Source organism: Muntiacus reevesi, chromosome 5, assembly GCF_963930625.1.
Source record: "Muntiacus reevesi chromosome 5, mMunRee1.1, whole genome shotgun sequence".
NCBI classification, from domain to species: Eukaryota; Metazoa; Chordata; class Mammalia; order Artiodactyla; family Cervidae; genus Muntiacus; species Muntiacus reevesi.
The window spans coordinates 25,176,250-25,200,094 of record NC_089253.1 but is presented as its reverse complement, the minus strand read 5'-3'; the positions used below and the strand labels follow the sequence as shown (position 1 = coordinate 25,200,094).

The following is a 23,845-nucleotide window of genomic DNA, read 5'->3' as shown; positions in this document are numbered from 1 at the left end:
CATCACATAAACACTGGGTTGTAAAACTGTCCTGTTGGCAGATGTCTTTCCTCTCTTCTTAGACCTTGGATATTTGTGTTTTCTCTACCACTTGTCTGCTCCCACACTGCTAAGTCCCAGTGGCAGCTGGGCTTGGAGGCATTAGGTGAGACAGAATGGGACACAGCTAGCCCTGCCTGCCCTTGGGAAGGAGGGCAGTTCCCTCAGCCCCACACCCTAGCCAACACTAGTCAAGACCCACCTGACCTCCTTTTCTCCCCCTAGACCCCAGTGGAAATAAGCAAAGATGATCCTGGTGAAGTGATGCAGCTCTGAAGCTTTCCCACCCAGCTGTACAGTTCCTGATGGTGTCCCATATAAAGTAATTGCACATTATTTTGTCACATCTTATGTAACCAGTTACCACACTTTTAAAGATGAATGAAGACTTGGTATTCTGTTAGCTCAAAACAGGGAGATGGAGGGTGAGGAGGTAGTTGGGGGAATGGGAGGGATTGGGTCCCCTGTTTAATAATCCATAAGACTGGCATTAAGACTGAGATCCTTAGTTATTCAGTACCCTTGAGGAAATTCTGTAGAGCTTTTTAGACCTGTTTCCCACATAGTACCTTTCTCCTGGGTCCAAGGACCAGGGTCCAGGCAGAGGTAAAAAAAGTTAAAAGAGACTGCAGCAACTTTAAGCCTGTACTCTGGGTGTGGCTATTTGTCTGTAGCCTTTGCACAGCTATTAAGAACCCAAAGTTTACACCATTTGGGGAAAGGGGATTTTAACATTGGGTGCTAGATACCAGTCAGTATTTTAATCCTTATAGTAACCTTCTTAGCCACTTTTTACAAAGTGGCAAAAATGAAGTTGGGAGGCTTAAGTACTTTACCAACCCACACAGTTCTGTGTAGCAGAGATTAAGATCCAGGCCCTCTCCTTGACATGCTCTTACATGCCAAGGAAAAGAGCTGAGCAAGAGAGACTGGGTTTTCTAAGATCTTGACCACCTTGGTTCAAATGTCTTCCTCAAATAGCCCAGCGGTTGCCTTTTCTTTTAGAAGTGACCGCTACTGAGCCCGGCAGCATGGGTAGAAACAAAAGCTAACTGCCCAACCCTCGACAGGATGCAGTTTTGAGTTCATGAGACCCAGAAAAGGTTCCCATTCTTGTATATAAGACGCATGCTATTAATCTGGGTGTCTGAGCCCTAGGATATTCCTAATAAGCCCTCTAAAAGTGGTTTGAGCTTTCTGACCCCAAAAGAGAAAGAAAATCTGAAAGGAGCAAATACTTTTAAATTACATGGAACTGCTCCCATTCCATGGTTGCTTGGGTATGACTAACAGTTTCATTGCTCAGAAGTGCACCGTTTCCAACAAAGTACCTTTTGGTTATACAGACAGCATTTTGTTAATGACTCTAGTATATGCTTGCTAAAATATTTTTAAGTGCCTCTATGCACTGCATGGCTTACCCTTTTTAATAGAACAAGTGAATTCAAAATTTATATGCAGAAATAGGATACTAGTATATTTTATACTTGTATGACCTAGAGTCAATACATTACACCGAGTGCATACATTCTCTGGCTGCATGGCTGCACCCACTTGCCTCATATGTTCCGAAGGACTCATCCTCCCAGCTATCACAGGCTCTTTTTATTATAGGGGATCGGAACTGCTCAATTTCTTGAAAAGAGGTGCTATATACCCGGTTCTTCTTCCCTTGTTCCCTGACTATATCTCCAAACTCGAACTTGTATGTCTGATACCAGAATAGTTCACTAAGCTGGTGGGGTGAGAGGGAAGAGGTGTCAGTGGCAGGGGCTGAGCGGACAAGAATGTGTAAGGGGGAAGGAACATTAGGTGTGGGGGTGTGTGTGTGTGTGTTAGGAGGTAAACCCATCTCTAAGTCTGATGAGTCTGCTGGGGTTTCTAGCTGGAATAATATTCGGGGTGATGAAATAAGGAATATGAGTTTTGTTAAATAAATGCAAACCAATGAAAATATCAATAAAATATTTTTAATGCCTACAATTTCTTTTATACATAATTGCAAAACTTTTATCTGTAAATGCAAAAGTAGATTCTCTTGCAGGTCAACAGCACCAGAAAACAAGCTATGCTGGGTAAACGTTTCTTTAAACTTGATTTGTCCATTATGTAAAAGACATGGATTTAATAACTTCAAAGAAATCTATATCCCACTCTTAATCATACACTAACACCTGAATATTTATGTCATCACATCCACTCACAAAATAAATAGTAGTCTAATATATTCAGCACATTGAAAATAAAACAACCAGTCTCTCTCTATATATTTATTCTCTTTCCAAACATGTTTTGGTCTCCTGTTATACCTCAGAAATGTACTAATAGCTGCTTTAAAATTATAAAATACAAAACAGTAATTTATTTCTTGGAGAAGATCTTGGGGATTACATTAAAAAAATGAAATTTGGAGTTCCGATAGACTTTCTTGATAACAGTCTTTGAACCTTCTCATGGCACACATGTAAGGCTGCCTGTGACATGTGGTACCCTGGCCTCCAAATGGACATAACTGCATTTGTAGTTTAGAGAAAATACAAAGACAAGTTCTGAAAGTAGCTTTTAAAGAAAAAGTGCCCCCTGCTTTAACATCTAAAGCAAGTGGGACTGTGCAATCAGAGCTCTATTGAGTTTTATGAAAACTACTTTCCCTTCACATCGTGTTTGAGAATGCTGCATCCATGATCATGTAACATTATTACAATAGTGAAATAACATTACTACATTCATGACTTAACATTACCCAATAAAAGGCACATCTTCAAATATTAATAAAATCTGAAAATCAAAACAGAGGATACATTAAAAATCAAGCACTTAATTTGTAAACCTTGATAAAATAACAGCCTATTCCAGTTCCTTTAAAGATTTGTGAGCTGTTTAAGAGTGATCAGGAGTTGCAGAACAAAGTGGAAGACAGGATTTGGAACAAGGCTAAGATTAAAAGATTCAGGACCTTTTTTTTTTTTCATGACCTACATACAGAAGTGCTCTTTTATAATGTTGATGCTGAAGAAAACTGAAATCAACATCTGTATCATAGCAGAATGCAACCAGAGTGATTACACGTAAGGACTTTTTCTACCAAGTTCTGTAATTTTAGCTAGCACAATGGTGCCTTTCTGTACAAGTAACTGCACAATATCATTGAGTAAAGTGCTAGTAAGCTTTAAGCCACCAGAAATCTTTCAGCTATGACAAGCACTTGATTGTAAATACATATTTCAGTCTGAATATTAAAATATATATATATATTCAAACAAACTTGTGAAGGGGAAAAAAAAATCACATAAGGGACAGCAAAGGAAATAATGTTCCAAACCTGTTTTATTACATGGAATATCACACTACTCTGGAATCAGTAAAAGTATTTAAGATAGGTGAGAGGCAGTCTACAGGCTATTCTGCCACCAGTGTTTTAACAGTTATATGTGATCATTAATAGTGGTTATCTATAACAATTGTAGAGAAAAAGCAAGCTCTATAGATAAAAAACAATACACAAAAACAACTTTCAGATCTTTTGAAGAGTAAATCTTCTTGTAGGATAACGTCTCCTACTTCCTGATCCCCACTGACGGATGGCTTAGGACAGCCACAAGGTTTATTGTAGAATTTTCTACAAGCTTATGTCCCATTGTCCCCAGTTCTCCACTCAGAGTCAGGGACACATGCTCTCCGGCATCATCACACCTCATTTTCTATTGCTGACCTTCCTTGAGACTTGGCTTCTCTCCAGCCGGAACCTGGGTCAGCCTGATTGGAATTGCTTGGACTTGAGGCTTAAGAGATTTAACAAGTCTATAGATACGACTTGAAGAAAGGTAAGAATAAAGACGTTCCACAGCCTAGTAAGCACGGTAACAGGGAACATCCTCTCCTACCTGGGAAAAAATCTCTTCACAGTGCATAGTTTGAAATAAAAGTGCAATATGGGCAAAAAGAGAAAGTGGTGGCCTTGATACACATGAATTTAGTTTTTGGTTTTTTACCATTAATCGCTAAAGAATTTAAGATAAAAATATAGTCATCGACACAAAAAGGTAAAGGGCACCTTGAATTCCAAAATATCCTTACAATGGGGAGTGGAATGAGGCGGAGGGGAGCCTCACATGTCACTTCCTTACGTTTGAAACTATTACTCTTCCAAATCTAATGTTTGAATAAAATAAGTGTCTTTTCTTCAATATAAAAATGAAACTTTTAGATAAAAATCAAACAGCACAGTGACCTTGTCTATTTTACACCAACAAAAAAGTAAATCTGAAAGTAAAATCTGGAAGAGAATATTCTTAAACAAAAATGGCATAACTTGTATTTTAACTTGGAAAATTCTGTTAATTGCCTAATCACCTAAATTAGTGAATAAGAATGCTCAGCATCCAATCCATGAATAATGCAGAATACAATTTATTCTACTTTTTACTTCAAAGTCACAGAAATGACATCCATATAATTATAACACCTACTCTACATTTTCAAGTTCTCAATCCAAACATAGAGATTAGGACTGGTCACTTTATTGCTGGCAGCATTCCTGGAAGGGCCAGGTTCCTCATCAAAAGACAAATTTGATTGGGAGCCAGGCAGCGCCATACTCACGCATCAGCAGAATTATGGAAATAAAGGAGCAATCCTTTCTTTTCCTTTTTAGAGTAGCAAAGGAATACAAGATTGGCTGAATTGTGAGTGGCCCCACATGAGAATGCATAGCTCATGAGGATCAAGGCTGGCTCCTGTGAATAGTTAGCTTCGTAAGAGCACTCACTGGGCATTATGTCATCTGCATTACGATTTCACCCTGCAAAGTATGTGAAAATACTTTATGCTCTAACGACAGCCTGCAGATAGATGATAGTATGCATTCCTTCTCCTTGAGTACCCAACTAGAATTCTAAAATGATAAGGGGCTTCTTCAGTCTGAAGGCAGGACTTCCTTGCAGCAGTCTTCAGAAGTTCACAAAAATAAAAGCAGCAGCTAACGCTTCTTCAGCTTCTTGGCCTTTCGACGTCTCATTTCTTCTTCTTCACGTCTCATTTCCTCTAAATCTTCTTGCATACCTAATCTTAAGCTGTCAGGAAAAATAGCAGGTATTTGTCAATATACATGAAATTATCACGTTCTTTAAAAAGCAAGACTGAAATTTCAACTGGGAGCTTACATGGAATGCACTGATGCACTAAAAAGGCCTCAAGGCTTTACCAGTGAAAACAAGACTAAGCAGGAATATTTTTTTACTAGGAGCCACTGCCTCAAGTTATAGTGGAAAAAAGACCTATTACTCAGCCATTATAAAGAATACATTTGAATCAGTTCTAATGAGGTAGATGAAACTGGAGCCCATTATAGACAGTGAAGTAAACCAGAAAGAAAAACACCAATACAGTATACTAATGCATATATATGGAATTTAGAAAGACGATAACAATGACCCTATATGCGAGACAGCAAAAGAGAAATGTAAGAACAGACTTTTGGACTCCGTGGGAGAAGGCGAGGGTGGGATGATCTCATAGAATAGCATTGAAACATGTATATTATCAATTGTGAAATAGATTGCCAGTCCAGGTTTGATGCATGAGACAAGTGCTCAGGGCTGGTGCACTGGGATGACCCAAAGGGATGGGATGGGGAGGGAGGTGGGAGGGGGGTTCAGGATGAGGAACACATGTAAATCCATGGCTGATTCATACCAATGTATGGCAAAAACCACTACAATATTGTAAAGTAACTAGCTTCCAACTAATATAAATAAATGAAAAAAAAAAATTAAAAAAAAAAATCTCAAACAAAAGAAAAAAGATCTTACATACAACTCAACAGAAAACATCTGAATAGTCCCATTACACTAATAAATATAAATGATCTCATCAGCTTTAAAAAATAAAGAACAAGAAACATTTATGCAATAAATAAGATTCTATTCTTGTCTCTTCCCAATACTCTAGTTTGCTATTTTATCTAATTAGAGGACAGAGGGCAAGAGGGAGAGAGAGGTTTAATATTTGGGTTGAGAATGAGGTGAATTATTTCACCAAGTTAACACTATAAACGAAGTAATCACTTGTTACCCCTACACAAGAAATGATTATTTGTTTGATAGCCAAATAGGAATCCAACATCAGGAATATAATATCCCTCATCAGGTCCCTGAGGTCAGCAGTACAGGGCAGCAAGGCTGAGATGTGTCACGTGTGGACAGGGAGTTAAGAATGGGAAAAGGAAAACAGAAACATGCAACAGCGGGGTCTGGGGAGCTCTCCAGCATTTACTGTGTGCCTACACGGGTGAGGTGTGCATGCGCAACATGCACACATGATCTGAATCCTCGCAAAACCTCAGTGAGGAAAAACAGTACATTCCCAGTTTACAAATGGGAAAACAGATTTAAAAGGCTAATTTGTCTGAAGCCCACAGCAAGTAAGCAGGATTGCAATTTAAGCTGAGTGGCCCAAAGCCCCGGCTTCCAGGGATGCAACTGAAGCAGAGAACAGAAACTTTTTTAGGAATTTCCACACATGTATAGCTTGTGTTTACTTACCTCTTCGCTTCTTCTTTCTGCTGCTCCTTCCAACTACTCTCCATGTAACGTAAGGCATAATCGCTTTCATCTTTGTATCTGGTAAGAAAAAATTGAAGTTGTTAGGAAAAAATAAAAAAATCAATTTTCTAAAAGAACTTACACCTTCTTGTTTTTAAAACCAACATCTTTATAACTAAATCAAACATACATTTAGGATTATTCCTCCTTGTTTGCAGGGAGTGGGGTGGGCAGAGGTTGGGTAAAAGGGAGTTTCTGAAGTAAAGATAAATTATATGAGCCCTTAATACTTCCAGAAGGCAACTATTCCTAAATCAAATGAAAGTACCAATCCAATAATGTTTGCTCAACCCACTCACCTCTATTTACATGAAAGTTTATATATTAAAATCTTAACAGCACAATTAATATCATTTGAGCTTCATGGATTCAGAACAGAGACTGAAACAGACAGAATAATGGCTTGACCAAAAACATATTGCTATCTTATGCCATAACTAAGATCAGGTTTTTAAATCTGACTTTTAATCCAGTTCTTACTACTGACTTTTTTTAAAGACCTATTTTTCCTGTTGTGCTCAGTGACTCAGTCATGTCCAGCTCTGAGACCCCGTGGACTGTAGTCCACCAGGCTCCTCTGTTCATGGGACTTCCCAGGCAAGAATACTGGAGTGGGTGGCTATTTCCTACTCCAGGGGATCTTCCCAACCCAGGGATCAGTCTCCTGCATTGCATATCTGTGACATCAAGGAGAAAACAAGTGCTGACTAATTTACATGTAGAGTTGGCCCTCGAACAACATGGGTGTGAACTACATGGGTCCTCTTACACAAAGGTTTCTTTTTCATGCTACAATAGGACACAATCCATAACTGGCTGCATGTGTTCCCATGGAACCGCAGAGAGGGAGGAACCTGTATACAGAGGAATCATTTATACAGAGGGCTGACTCTAAGTTACATGTGGATTTCCCCCAGCCCTCACACTGTTGCGGGTCAACTGTATGTTACCTCATTTAGTCCTCCCAAATGTCATTTAAAAAATAACTAACTCAAGTTTACCCAGCTAGTAAGCTGTGGAACTTTCATCTAAACCCCAATTTTTCCGCTCCATCAGTGCTTCTCAATCTTTAAGGTTGCTGTGAACCACTGGGGAACCTTATAAAGCTAGTCTGGGTTTAGATCTAAGCTGGGGCCTGCAAGCCTGCATTTCTAACAAGTTCCCAAGTGATGTCAATGCTGTTGGTTCCATGGTGCTGTTTAGGCACCACACTTCTGCGCAGCTTTTACACCAAAGAAAAGCAGGTGTCAGATCAGACATCTATGGATGGTTTTCTGATTTCAAAGCCAATCCATTTCTACTACACCAAGCTGCTTCACTCTTATCAAATATACATCTTATAAGGACAACAGTTAAATAGGGATACTTATTGGCCCTTATACAATAACTTATAATTTTGCATTAGTTCTTAAATACTAAGTGCCAAAAAAGTAAATCTAAACAATCGGAAGAATTCCTAATTAAGAACTGCATTCAATGTCTCTACTATTAATGTTTATTTTTCCCCCATATAATGGATTATTCAAAATGAAAGTGTATATATATATATTTACATATATGTAAATATATATATATAAATCTTCTTTATCCTTACTTCTTTCGGTCATAGCCAAATATTTCTCGAATGTGCTTGGATATTTCTTCCTGAGGTTCTCCTTCATCTTCAATAAAGTCTTCCATTTCAGAGTCATATTCTTCATCATCATCTTCCTCCTCTTCATATTCTCGCTGCCTTTTGTAACCACTAGGAAAGGGAAGCCTTTGAGGACCTAAGAATAGAAAGGCCATTATTTTAAAGAGTATTAAAATTTAATAGTCCCAACAAAATCCTATGTAAGCTGAGATACTAAGAACTCATTAGGACGGCAGCCTTAAAAACCAGAGCCAGTAAGCTGGCCCCCAGTGTGAATTCACTACTACAATCCTCTCTGTTGCTTCATGGTACTCAACAAGGAATAGAATTTCTGTCTATCCCAAGGCTTACCAGAACTGTTACATTTTTTCTAGCTTAGTAGTTTCTATTCTTTTGGATATAAAAGACTAGTAAAATTTCTTAAAAAGAAAAAAAAAATTACAAATCACTGAAGGAACACAAATTTTAATCTTGCCAAAAAAAGACACCAAAGGTAATAGTCTACTATTTATTATCATAATTCCATTACAGTTTTTAAAAGTCCAGTGAAGTATGAAAGATTCTCAGAAATGGATCATTGTTCAAACTGAGCAAGTCCGACTAATAGGAAAACCTTACCATACCAACATTATTTTTGTCATTTTGCCAAAAGACTGATTAAAAATTTTGCAAAAGACAAGCACTGATCAATAGACTAGTATCTGGGAACAACTGCTTTCTAGTCCTTGATTATAGACACTCCCTTTGTCGTTCCACAGTTGTTTTTTATATGCATGGCTTGTCTCCTTAGCTCAGAGTTCCTTAACTTCAGCACTCTGACATTTTGGGCCAGCTGTTTGTTGGTTGTGAAGAAACTGTCCCGTACAATGAAGGGTAACAGCGCCCATGGCCTCCATCTACTAGATGGCAATAGCATCCCATCCCCACTTGTGTCAATCAAAAATGTCTCCAGATGTTGCCAAATGTTCACCGGGGATCAAAACTGTCCTTGGTTGAGAACCAATGTCTTGACGAAAGCAGAAAGTTTAACACATGGAATATCATCTTTTGTTTCTTTTTATATTCTCCATGGTGTCTAACACGTGCTTCAACAAATCCTTACTGCCGTGTAGAAACGATGACCTAGCAGTTAATAGGTGCCAACAATGATCCCATACCTTGGGACAGTAGATTCCTAAAGGAGTGGTAGCTAGGGCCACTGTGAGGAGCAGAAACACAAGGACAGTCTGAAGTCATTCCTGACATATCGTGGGTGCCCAACAATATTTGATGGAATCAGTTATGTACCAAAAGGCTTCAAGCTTATACAGTCTTCATGAAGAGGTAAAGATGAATTCATTCACTGAACCACAAAAGGCTATACAATATATACACTTCTATCGTATAAATTCCATAGCTAAGCTTATTGCACTTGGAGACATTACAGAGGTGAACAAACAGGGCCCCAGATAAATCTCTTCCTAAAGACTTTTCCAAGCCATAGTTACTAAAGGAACTCTCTGGCACAGGAACAGACAAAACATCAGGATTCTACCAACACAAGAATACATTTAAAAGCACATAGAAGAGTTCCCAGCATCTGGTTCTATAAAACAATGCACTCTTTCCAATTTCCTAGTGACAAATAAATACTTTTAGGATAAGGGGAAATCTTACCATGGGCAGATCTGTAGCCAGATAAGGATGGCTTCATTCCATTCATCTGTCCATTGCTGGGCCGGCTGATTATATTCTTGGAAGAAATTGTTTCTGAGACAACAGTGCATTTGGGCTTCAGAGGGGGACCTGAGGTATTAACTGTTCGCCCAGGTCCCAAGCTGCTCACTGGTCTACCAGGGCCTGAACTGCTGACAGGTCGTCCAGCTGGAGTTGGACCACTGACTGACCGGCCAGGGCCACTGACCGATCGCCCAGGGGGGCCTGAGCCACTCACTGGTCGTCGAAATTCATGTGGACTGCTTATAGGCCGCCCAGGGCCCCCAGAGCTGCCCACGGGTCGCCCAGAACCACCGGAGCCACTGACAGGTCGCCCAGGGCCCCCTGAGCTGCTTGCAGGTCGACCAAGGCCACTTGTACCACTGACTGTCCGTCCTGGGGGACTGAAGTCACTGGCTGGCTTCCTGTTCCCACTGACTGATCGCTCGGGTCCTGAGTTGGAGCTGCCATTCTGGCGCTTGGGCACGGGGCCAGGACTAACCGTGGGCCGGGCAGGTCCTGTGCTAGGCCGCCCAGGGGCTGAGCTGGAGCTGCTGCCTGGCGGCCGGACACCCGGACTCTTGGCCTTATTGTGTGGGGTGGCCATGGGTCCAGGCCTGGAATGGCTAGGATGGGGAGGAGATTTTTTGGCTTTGTGCTCGGGAGCAGATTTCTGAGGCCCTTTAGCAGAAGTCTTTGGGACACTTGGTGAATAGGTGCTGGGGTGGGGCTTTCCAGCCCCATTGAAAACAGGTCTATCACGGCCCTCATGAAGCGAGGGTTGGGAGCAACTGCCAGGGGCTACTTTGGTCCTCTCCCCCGGCACGGATTTGGACGAAGACAAATGCAAGCGCTTTTCATCAGCTGTGCTGGGTCTGGGTCTCTTCTCAGGATGAGGAAGGACAGTACCCTTGGAAGCAGGATGCATGTCTCCAGAGCCTCTGCTAAGCTTTGTGCCCGCACTTTCTTTCTGAGAGGGTACTCTTCTGGTTGGCGGTGGTCTTGCATCTGTCTCAGGTGTCCTTTTCCTCCGCTTTCGTTCAAGGAATTCCCGCTCCCTAAGTTCTTCTGCAGTCAAGGGCCGCTCTTCTGTCTTCTTCACTACCTTTATCTCCACCGGCTCGTACTGCTTTTTCTCAGCCAGCCTGAGCAGATCACTGAAGTTCATGACTGGTGGGGCACTTTTAAGGGGGACCTTTGGTTTGCTTTCAACTTTGGGAGGTTCTTGCTCTTCCTCGTACTCCTGCTCTGACTCTGCTTGATTGTATTCTAAGAATTCATCCTCTTCTTCCACCTCGTACTCTTGGTCTGCTCCCTGGCGAGTGTGACTTTGCATTGCCTGCCTCTTCTTTGACTTTTCCTCAACAGGAATCCCATTGTAACCGTGGAAATTATCCTTTGTCCTCTTGGCCATAGCTCTTGCCTTCTTGTCATGTTTCAGCTCAATTCGCTTTTTCACTAGTTCTTCTTTTCTCCTCTTCTCTTCTAAGGCTGAAAAAGACAAAACAACACATTATTTCAAGGTCGTGATAAAACTACGTTTATCTGAAATCAGTAGGTGGCCGAAACCAAGCAACATTCAAGTTACGGTTTGTAGAAATTTGAAAACTTCTAAGAATCAAATGAGGAAGTCATTCAAACAAGTATCAGTGAGTCATCTATACACAATGAGTGGGTCACATATGGGTTTTTCTATATGACTAAGCAAGGGAGAGTCTTGGCTTTTAGCTTTAAATACAGAAAATAGTTCACACTAAATAAATATACCAAGTTAAGAGAATATTAGTACCCACTTAGTAGTTGTTATTAATTATGAATCAATGGATACTCAAACTTACTGAATCAGTTTCCTTGTCATTTGCATGAAGTAAAACTACTGCTTGAGTTTACTGATTTTCAATCCCTATTTTAACCTTTTAGATAGTACTCTGTATATTTAAAAAAATTCAAATACAAAGTAGGTAGAAACAGGTTCCAAACTAAGGTTAAGAGGGAGTCTCCAGTGGTCTGGGAGTTAGGACTCAGCACTTTCACTGCTGGGGTCCCAGGTTTAATTCCTGGTTGGGAAACTAAGATCCCACAGGTTATACAGTACAGGCAAAAAAAAAGAAAAAAAAGGAAAAACCCCACAAAAATAAACAAACAGAAAACAACCACAGTGGGAAAGAATATGTTTTAAATGCCTGTATGTGTATAACTAGTCACTTTGTGTACAGCAAAGATTGACACAACATTGTCAATCAATGACACATCAACTAAAAGTACCAAAAAAAAACCCACCAAGGTAAAAGAATGGAATTCTTACTGGAGTTGCTAATATGATCAATTAGAAGATATGGTCACTATTCCCAAAAAGGTTTTAATTTAAGAGGAAATAAAAGATAGTATCTATACAAATGACCAACATAAGAACATATGTAATGCTACAAATACAGCTGACTCAGACACATACACAACAAATCCATTAGCCTCTTAAAGATATTACAAGCATCCCTTGGTTAGTTACAAGCCAGTTGTGAAGACAGACGACTTTAACACTGAGAATAAGGCTATAGACTCATACCTTTTCGTCTGAGCTCCTCTTCTTTCCTTCTGAGAAAAGCCTGGACAGCTGCTGACTGGACACCCTTAACTTTTGGGTCTTTTTTGGGAGGTCCCACTGCCAAACTGTATCTTTTCTGAAAATAAAAACAGAGTAAAAGTTACACAATTAACTTTGAAACAATAGAGAGGTCTAAATGTTGACTAAAAAAACCTATTCTGAATAATTAAGAGACCACATAACCCCCATAAAAGCTCAGCTATAAAATTTCAGGCTAAAAATGATTATATATATATGCCTGTTTCCAGGTGTAGAGTTTCTTTAAACATCTTCAACAATACATAAATGAAAAACTCATAGAAACACAATTTTCAAGCTATTTTCCTAAAAAGGTACCTGGACTGGGAGAATTGAAAAAAATCACTAAAACAGACTGTTCTAGAATTCTGATTTAAAAGAGTATCCTTCTTCAGAACTTTCCAAGTCCATGGTAGAAAAAACTATCACAACTATTTTCCTCCTGAGTACCCAACTCCAGGTGGTTTTCATAGCTGCTATGTTGGTTATTTTGTCTACAACATTAAATACCGAGATCCTACTTTGGTCTCAGGCAAAGCAGATGGCAAACCATAGTTAAAAGGCATTTCAAAGAAACTGAAGCAGCAAGAAGGGTCCAAGTCTCTGTAACCTTTAAGTGTAGCTCTATGTTCATTAAGTATTAATTCACCACACAAATCCTTTCAGACAAGTTTCCAGATCACCCCAAAAGTACTAACATCATCCTGGAACAGATGGCATTTCTCTGGTCTTTGATTTTTATTCAATTGCACTAGGAAATGACTAAAACTAGAATAATGCTAATTTAAGCCATAAAAGGAAAAATATTTTCATTTTATAACTATCAATTAGAGAAGTATAATTAAACAGAGCTAATAACTCAGACCAGGATGATTAATCTCTAGGACCATTTCACATTAAACTTACGGGCTAGGGAATAAGAATTTTTTAATGCCCTTCTTTCACCTTAGATAGATGACATTTTTATCCACTCAACCTTGTTGCTGTACTAGTTTAAAAAGAAACGTTAACCTATGAGAACAAATTGAGCTACCAAGGAACCAAAAAAGTGACTCCCAAAATGTGTATGAAATTCCTGGAGCAAAGCCAAAGGACTCCTGCTTACTATACAGCTGCCAAACAGAAGGCATCTTGAAACAGGCTGGAAGTTCCAGCTAAGTTAGTCTACCCATGAAGCAGCTGGCCAAGAAAGCAGGCCCTAATCCAACCTGAAAATCCTGCGTGATGGCAATGCTTGAGACCTGACACGTCCCTCACACAGAGAAATCCCAAGAGAGCACCCAGATTCCTTTCCCAGTCACTGTGGCTGCCACAGTGAAATTCTTTAACAAGTCCCTATCTTTGTAAATTTAGTTGCAGGCCCTTTCCATAGTGGATTGGGGACCAATGTTTAAAGGAGAAAAGGAGAGGGAAAGGAAGATAGGAGAAAGAGAATACTGCTTACCTAATTATATAGACATAAAATCTGTCGTGGTTACAAGAACCTCAAACATAGGTCTTATTCATAGGAAATGCACATTTTCTTAACAGAAGGGCTACTGTGAAGATGATTCAAGTTGCATAAGACACATAAACTCATAAGCAGAGGCACACACTCACATCAGGTAAATATATCACACTCACATCAGGTAAATATATGAGAAGAAGAAGGGTGCATTTGTGCTGCCAAAGTTCCAAATATTTCTCTCCCTGCCAACTATATAGCCCAGATTCACCTGCCAAATCGAAGCTTAATACAGGGCTCCCCCACCCCAAAATACCAATCTTTATTATTTAAAATAGGATTAGTTTGTTATCTAGGTATTACAACAGCAAATGAGCACTTCCTAATTTGATTTCAGGGTCGATATCTTTCTCCCTAACCTGGCACTCAAATAGGTAGGTAATGGGTTATGTATTCTTGACTAAATACAGACACCAAAAGAGAAAAATAGTGTCAATGGGATATAGTTTAATACCGTGTTTAGTAAGCTTCAGTCACTCCCATATCAGTATCATGATTTTTGCCCTTTTAGTACGCCAACTGTATTATTATTTACTAATTTTAAGAAAATATGTAGATTGAACACCATGACTTATTATTGCACCTTTACCTCAAGCAATACTACTCATGAAATGACAGGACTGAAAGGCTAGGTATGTTTTCCCAAATTCTATACAAATATATAATTTAAAAAATATGCATCTATGAGAATAAAAAGTATAAATCACCTAAAATCATGGTGACAGCCAGGGCTATGTGTGCTGCACTCTGGGGAACACCAACTGAGGACCACAAACACAGGAAAGGCGGAACACAAGAGAGAAACGAGGGAGGGGGTTCGGGAACTCGGATTCACTCAGAAAAGAATCGAAAAGGCTACACTTAGCTTTTTTCAAAGTATACACCTATTTTCATCAATTCACATGCCAATTTCAAATTCATCTTTGTTTAAAAAAAGACCTCCAATCCTTGAGGATACTTACTAAGTTGGCCTCATGTTTAACTCAACAATTTTGCTGTCCTTGTCCTATCTCTATGATGGAGAAGGAATTCAACAAATCTATAAAATGTCTTATTTTGTGGGTCTGCTGGGAAACAATTTAAGTAGGACAAGGTCCTACTTGATGAGTCCTGATCTTATTTACTGACTAGAGCTGAGTCATAATTAATAGTTTCTTACATCCTCTGTAGCTTGATGCACTCAAAGGCAGATACCAGGAGAATATTAAAATATTCTCTTAGGCAAAATTTAGATCAAAACGTAGAAATCTGGGGCGGAAAAAAAAGGGGGGCTAGGCCTCCAGAGATAGTGATCTTTTTAAAAACATTTTTAATGAGATATAATTCACAAACCATAAAATCCACCCATTTAGTGTGTACTAGTATATTCCCAGAGTTGTACAACCATCACCACTATCTATTTCCAGAGCATTTTCATCTTCCCCAAAAGAAATCCCTTACCCTCCAGCAGTCATTCCCCATTCCCCTCACTTATGGCCCTGGCAGCCACTAATCTTTCTGCTTCTATGGATTTGTCAATTCTGGACACTTCATATAAATGAAATCATGCACCCAGTGTACACACATAGTGATTGATAATGCATCATAAAATAAAACCTAGAAGACACAGCTACTATATAGATAAGTGATTATTCAAAGTATCTAAGATTTTCCAGTTCAAAAAACTTTTTTTCCTTCCATCTGCTCCAGAATTCCTATGAGAAACTCTATCCCATCAGACTTTACTGGACACTGAGAAGTGTCATCAAAAAACCAATAGAGTTACTGCCCAAGGCTTTATTAGGCTGGAGTAGAGAGATGGATCCAGGTTTTATAGATGGCAGGCCTTATTCACACCCCACTCCTGACAGACCACAGCACTAACTCCAGCCTGAGTCCCAGCCTGTCCTGCAGATTTCAGACAGGCCAGTCCTCACAATCACGTGAGGCAATTTCCCAAAGCAGATCCTACTGGTTCTGTCTTTCTGGGGAACCCTAGCTGCTGCAGTGGTCTTCTGTATTAATAACTTACCACTTTTACTTAATGTTTTAAAGGTTCATGCTGTAACATATGTCAGTACTTCACACCTTTTCTGGATGAATGTTTCATTATATGGATTATACCACACTTATCTAACCATCAGTTAATGGATATGTAGACTGTTTCTACTTTTTGGCTATTATGAATAATGCTCTGTGAACATAAGTATACAAAGTTTTCTGTGAACGAATGCTTTCCTTTCTCTCGGGTCTATCACTATAGACCTTCTTAACATTGAGCTGGCTAGACTTTTGAAAAAGGGATTGCAGTCAGACCCTGGTATTAGAAGATTTGCTGTAATAGAACATTTTATTAGACAGTTCCTTTCCCCCTCAGGGGGCACCCAGCAGAGAACCACGTTTTTAAAAGAAAGCTTCAGGCTGGGATTACACTGTATGCCATTTAATAAGGCAGGAGAACTATTTGGCACTTTCTCCCACATCAGATGGTCACATTTAGCTCTAGTGGCAACACATCAAGATGTACCATCAATTCTGAATCTGATTCAAGGCACCAGGCTGCTTCATTGTTTGAGCTTCATGAAAAGCAGCTGGACAAGAGTTTCTTTTATCCTAAGAGTATCCATTTTATTACACTGCAGGCCAACTCAGTCATTCTGCTGGGCCCCAGTGAATGATCCACAACAGAGAAGCTTATGCCATCTAAATACAGTATCAGAGATTTTGCCAAGATTTGTAATTCTGAAGCCAAGAGACCTAGAAAACATTAAGTCACTTTAAACATATGTGTTCCTTGCACTGAAACCATACTGTCAGTCAGATTAAGAAAATCAGGAGCTTTCAGTGTGGAAATACATATTCACCAAATATGTTATTAATATATAGGAATCAACAGCAATTCCTTCTTGAAAGTTCTTTATTCAGGAGATAATATATTGTTGTAATTGTAGAAAATAAATATTCTGATGATTTTATATAAATTAGAGATTTATGTTTGGTTAGAAATCAGAGTTAGAAATATTCCAAGGATATATCCTTAACTTTAATGACTATACGACTTCTATAATCCTCTCAATACATCATAGTCAAGGAATGAATGCAAGCCTGGAAAATCACTGATATGCATTAGGCTTGCTTAGCTGGGTGACTAAGAGAGTGAAAATAAAACCACCAAAAAACATGCTATTCAAGACTGTTAAGAGGTCAAATATAAATCTTACTGTTTATAAAACTGTATCTGATTATAAAGTACAGTATCAGACAGATACCTCAGAGTCTCTAGTTCAACCTCATGTTAGAAATGGTCCCAAAAGGACAACTGTATATTTACTGGCTATCACTCATACCATTTGTAGCAAAGACTGAATTAGAATCTAGATCTTTTGACCCTGGGGCAAAAGTTTTCCCATTACAGTGTGCCTCACTTCTAACTTAATCCCAACACTTTCATCTCTAGCTCTAACCTCATTCTTAAATGCCCTTCTTAACTTCCACCTGCTTCCTAGACAATGCCATTGCGCCAAACAAGTCCATCACCGAACCTTCCCCCAACCTCAGACTCTTATTTCTGTTAACCATGCTGGTACTCTCCCAAACAGCCTGCAAATCTCTGTTTACCAGTTTTCAAATGCTGTTAGTTTAGCCTTTAAATTTCTCTCCCATCAGACTTTACTGTACAGTGAGAAGTGTCATCAAAAAAGCAACAGGGTTACTGCCTAAGGCCCTATTAGGTTGGAGTTGGGGGTAGGGAACTAGATGGATTCAGGCTTTATAAATGATAACCTTTCTCAGGACCCCATTTCCAAAAGCCTCTCCTCATTCACGGAGAAGGCAATGGCATCCCACACCAGTACTCTTGCCTGGACAATCCCATGGACGGAGGAGCCTGGTAGGTTGCTAAGAGCTGGACATGACTGAGCATCTTCACTTTCACTTTTCATTTCATGCATTGGAGAAGGAAATGGCAACCCACTCCAATGTTCTTGCCTGAAGAATCACAAGGACGGGGGAGCCTGGTGGGCTGCCGTCTATGGGGTCTCAGAGTCGGACATGGCTGAAGCGACTTAGCAGCAGCAGCTCCTAATTCAACACAGGGTCTGATTAAGAAAGAACTCTGGAGCCACTTTGTCTGGACTAGATTCTCTGCTCTGCCATTACTAGCCCTGCCACTTATTAGCTGTGTGACTTTGGAAACATTTCTTCGTCTCCCTGAACCTCAGTTCCCTTATCTGTAAAACAACCTTCCTTATATGGTTATTATGATGATTAAATTAATTAATATACAGAAAGTGCTTAGAACAGTGCCTGGCACAAAGTAAACACTATAAATGCTAATTGCTGTTGTTATTATCCTTACTATTCATAAAGAGATTGCCTAGGTAGTGATGGGAAAGAGAACAGAATCTCCATGTGGTAATATTACAGATGGACAAAAAGCAGATGAAAAGATGCTCAACAGCACTAATTATTAGAGAAATGCAAATCAAAACGACAATCAGGTATCACCTCATAGCAGTCAGAATGGCCATAGTCAAAAAATCTATAAACAATAAATATTGGAGAGGGTATGGAAAAAGGGGAACCCTGCTATACTGCTGATAAGAAAGTAAATTGGCATAATCATTACAGAGAACAGTATGGAGGTGCCTTAAAAAACTAAATATAGAACTACCTACCATATGATCCAGCAATCCCACTCCTGGGCATATATCCAGAGAAAACCATTATTCAAAAGATAACATGCAAAAAAAAAAAAAAAAAAAAGATACATGCACCCAATGTTCACTGAAGCACTATTTACAACAGCCAAGATATATGGAAGCAACCTAAGTATCCACTGACAGAGAAGTGGATAAAGGAGGACTGGATACAATGGAATATTACTTAGCCATAAAAAGAATGAAATAATGCCATTTGCAGCAACATGGATGGACCTAGAGATTATCATACTGAGTGAAGTCAAGACAGAGAAAGACGAATAGATGATAAATGTGGAATCTAAAAAAATGGTACAAATGAACTTGTTTACAAAACAGAAAGAGTCACAGATGTAGAAAACAGACTGATGGTTACCAGAGGAAACAGGGAGGAGGGATAAATTCGATGACTGGAGCTGAAATACATATACTACTATACATAAAATTGATAATAAGGACCTACTGTATTGCACAGGCTTTTCTGGTGGCTCAGACGGTACAGAATCCACCTGCAATGCAGGAGACCCAGCTTCAATCTATAGGTCAGGAAGATCCCCTGGAGAAGGGAATGGCAACCCACTCCAGTATTTCTGTCTGGAGAACCTCATGAAAAGAGGAGTCTGGAAGGCTACAGTCCATGGGGTCAAAGAAAGTCGACCATGACTGAGTGACTAAGCATGCATACACAGCAGAGGGAACGCTACTCAGCACTCTGTAATGACCTATATGGGAAAAGTATCTAAAAAAGAGTGGACATGTGTATATGGAAAACTGATTCATTTTACTGTTCACCTCAAGGGTCCATAGCCCCCCAAATCCTTATGTCTAATACATATGAAGGTTTCCTCTTTATTTTTTGATTTGAGGGTCACACCACAGTTACAGTATCTTGCCTGGGACAGTTTTTAGTCTGACTGTGAGAAAAACCATGTATCTTGCCTTGTGCACCACAAGACATCAATTATAGTTACCTGAAACATGCTTTTGCTAGAGGAACTCAGTGAGAAAAATATTAAGGGTAAAGTCACCAAAAATATCTTTTCTCCTTTATATATAAACAGAGCTAATAACAGTGACTGGTTACATCACCTTGATCAGCTGTTTTTTTTTTTTTTTTTGGTATTCAGTTTTCCACTGGGAAAAGACAGCATGCCTGGTATTTCTAGGCATGATGCAATCCTCCTTTTGTTTTAACCAAAATCTTTTACAGATAACTATTTCTCTTAAAAAGAAACAATATGAAAGAAAGCTGTCCCAAATGGGAACAGTTCACTGCTTTTCAAATCAGATATAGCAGACATTTTTTAAAATAAACAGTTCAAAGTGGCTGTACAGGTGTTTCAGATTTTAGCTTCCCTTGGATTTTAGTCTAATCAATGCCAGTTTATTTCCTTTCTGTTAACAAAGGTGGGACAAAGGAACTTGACTGAAATTGAAAGTCAGCTCTGATAGGATCCAAATGGAAGGTGGGGACAAAGATGGCTAAAAGAGAAATACAAACCAAGGCCTAGAGAAGGATGGATAACTCAGTGTTTGTGAAGCGGGGGTGGGGGGGGTGGGGGTGTGTGTGGGTGTGTGTCTGTCTGTCTGTGTGTCTGTGGGGGTATGTCTGTGTGTGTGGGGGTGTGTCTGTGGTGTGTGTCTGTGTCTGTGTGTGTGTGTGTCCGTGTGTGGGGGTGTGTGGCTGTGGTGTGTGTGTCTGTGTGTGGGGGGTGTGTGTCTGTAGTGTGTGTGTCTGTGTGTGTGGTGTGTGTGTGTCTGTGGTGTGTGTGTCTGTGTGTGGTGTGTGTATATTGTAATGCTGTTTGACTTGGATGTTGGTTTATAAGGATACTTGCTTTGTAGTACTCTCACACTGCAATATGTTAGATTTCAGAACTCATAGTGTGAGCTAAAAGGTTTCACTTGGAGCTGATAGAGAAAATAACTTAAAATAATCAGATGACGTGAGTTATAGATCATAGATGAAATTTAATACAATCTTGCTCTATTCCTCAATAACTTTTGTGTTTTACTTTCATCCGAAGTAAAAAAATAAGGATTATAGTGCTGATAACTAAATGAAACCTCCAGGCTTACTAGCTTTTGGGGTGAGTGGGAGGGAAAAACATACTTTCACGAAGTATATGCCTATATTCATCTATTAAATTGTAAATGACCTCACCAATTTACCCATTTTCCTTTTTGCTTCCAATCTCTGTTATTCCAATCGTAGATCAATAATGTATATATTCGAAATACAGACATATTTTGAAATCTCCCACTCTAGAAATATGTACTTCTCTGTCAGCAATCTCTGGTTTTTAGAATAAGAAACAACTAACTTGGTTCTGATTCTTCCACAGGATAGTCCTGGGCATCAGGGCAAGTATTATCTTTCTTTGACCTCCACTGAAATTGAGGAGAATGTAGAAAGAAATATGTACCTAATTATGCAAAGATGAATGCTACTAGGTCCAATATTGACTTGTCTAGGAAATTTACAGAGACAGAAAATAAGGTTTCATAATTTCAAGGTCGTTCAAAGTATTTGAGATGGGATGTGAATACATATAATAAACTGATCAATATCGGTTTTATTAACCAGTTATTTTTACATCAATATCTTCAAAAGAGTAAAAGAATGAGCACAAGAGAGGGAAAAAATATTGCAAATATACAAAAATCTAAGAAATGCAGAACACATCATGAGAGCTCAATATGATCTAGTTGAACTGACTTAAAAAGAGCGCCGTTTGAGCTCCACACCTCAACGCTCAAACCGCAGGTATCACAATGCAATTTATCGGTTTACAGCTGAGGCTGTGGTACCATCTGAGGATCTCGAAATGATTAGTTTATGCAAAACAGCTACACCCTCGCAAACGAGGCCCTCACCACCACTACCGCATTTAGATACTAAAGTTTTACACCGCTCAGCGAATTAGCAAACCTCACAGAGTAACTGGGACCTAGATTTCAAACAACAAATCTGGAAGACCACAAGTAAACGGAAGCTGAAACTATTTCTCTCATCCTGTTGGCCAAAATTTCGTGGAATCCACTCACACTCCCTTCCTAGGGAGGTGATAATTCAATCACCTGGTTGGCTGAGTGGGTGGGGGACACAAGTCAAAAAATCTTGTTCGGGAAATCACAAAACGTTTGACTCAAAGATCAGCGGAAAATCAGCTCAGAAACTATCAGGCCAAGCCCCTAATATTCCTGAACTCCCCAAGCTCTGGGTTGAAGTTTATGCCGAAGCTATAAACTACGAGCATTAGATTCCACTACGTGCCAGGCACGGCTCTACTCACCAGCTTTCACGCAACTCTAAAATATCCTAAACGCAAAGTTCAAGTAGTAGGGGTAACTAAGCCGAAACAAACCAAATCAGCTCGTCAGCACGCTCCCGCTTGCTTATTTCAAGCCCCCATTAACTTCAACCCCCAGTACCCAGAAGTACATGTCCAAAAGGAAAAAGAAAAAAAAAAAAAAAAAACAACGGAGTCCAGATCTTTCTTTTCCTGGAGCCGATGTGCTGATTCCTGGAAGTTCCGAGGACCACACACTCGGAACTTGAAGACCAGGATCTCCTACAGTCGCCCCCCGGCTGGTACTTACCGGCACGTTGTTGACACCCTGCGCTTTGGAAGCTATCAGGAGAATTTCCCTAAAGTCCATTCTGGTCGAGGAGGAGGACTGGGCCAGCCTCTCGGAGAGGAGGGAAAGCGCGCCTTACCGAGGCGACCAGCAACAGCCTAATGATCTGTCTGGCCAGCCTCTCTCCCACCCCTCCCCTGCACGACCACTTCCGGCGCTCTCCAATGCCGTCTGCCCGCCCACTTTCCTCCAGAGGCCAGTATCCTTTCAGGCCCGCCGCTTCCCTCGCGAGTCTTTGGCGTAACTTCCGCTTTCAGGCTCGAGACACGTAGAAACGTGGTACGTGGCTGCTGGCGTCGGCTCGAAGGGGCGGGACTAAGCCCTTCCCGCACCAAGGAGACTCGACCTGTAAACTGGGGGGCGTGGCCAAGGGAAAGCCGTTTAGCTGGAGGCGTTGGCGCAAGGCCTGTTTCCGTGCTCCGTGTGCGCTCTCGGGCACGAGAGCGAGGGGTTGAGGCGTTATCTACGGGTTGTCTGAGTGTCACGGTTGGACGCTCAGGTCCGAGAAGGCGGTACCTCAACAGCAGAACCGACAGGTCTCGAGCAGGGGATTACAGTTAGGCGTTTGTAGGCGCTCGCCAGGCTGCGCAGATGCGAACGACACCGACTGGTCCCCTGTCCTGGGAACGCTTGACTCTTCGCATCCCGGCATAGGGTGTATGCTCACCTCCTACACAGATGCACGCGCGTGATGTACAGAGGCTTCTGTACATCTTACTGTACAGCTTACTGCTTTTGCTTCATTTTCGATAATAAGCCCCAAGTAGGGCATCCAGCTGTGCTTTGTGTAGTGGCTGAATGGAGAAATTTCTCACAGACCCAGCCTGGATATATTTGGTGCACTGATCAAAATGTACATATATGCCCCAATTCCACATTTGTTGGGAGTCCAGTCCTGGCTTCCTCTTAAGGGTTATTTGGGGTCTGTAAGGTCATTTCTAATTAGTGTAAAATACACTAATTAGACAGACTGGCTGTGGTTAAGAATAGGCGGGAATCCACCGCAGCCAAGCAGTAGGGATCTTCCGGTGCGATGAAATTGCTCCAAAACTGGTTAATACTGATGGCTGGATGTTTTTACTAATCATCGTACTCTGAAAACAAATCAGTTTGACAGTGTAAATTATCTCAATAGGGCTTCTCTGGTGGTGGTATATTCGTTAAAAATATGACTGCCAATGCAGGGGACAGGGGTTGGATCCCTGGTCTAGGAAGATCCGACCTGCCACTGAGCAACTGAGCCTGTGCTGTATAAACTGTGTTCCGCAACAAGCAATGAGAAACTTGCGCACCTGCAAGGAAGAGTAAGCCCCTGCTCACTGCAACTATTGAAAGCCGGTGGGCAGCAGTGAAGACTCAGAATAGCCATAAATAAATCTTTTTTAAAATCATCTCAATAAAGCTGCTTAAAAGTATTAGGCAAAGCGTCTCTAT

General features: G+C 40.4%; 1 protein-coding gene across 1 annotated transcript; it reads right to left on the bottom strand.

Moving 5' to 3' along the window:
- Positions 1-1,989: 1,989 nt before the first annotated feature.
- SPTY2D1 (SPT2 chromatin protein domain containing 1) lies at positions 1,990-22,577 on the bottom strand. Its single transcript, XM_065937260.1, has 6 exons — positions 22,373-22,577; positions 12,533-12,647; positions 9,931-11,460; positions 8,236-8,410; positions 6,582-6,659; positions 1,990-5,111 (listed from the first exon to the last, which is right to left on the bottom strand). The coding sequence occupies exons 1-6, from the start codon at positions 22,430-22,432 to the stop codon at positions 5,018-5,020; spliced, it is 2,052 nt and encodes a 683-aa protein (XP_065793332.1). The 5' UTR covers positions 22,433-22,577; the 3' UTR covers positions 1,990-5,017.
- Between the last annotated feature and the right edge of the window lie 1,268 nt (positions 22,578-23,845).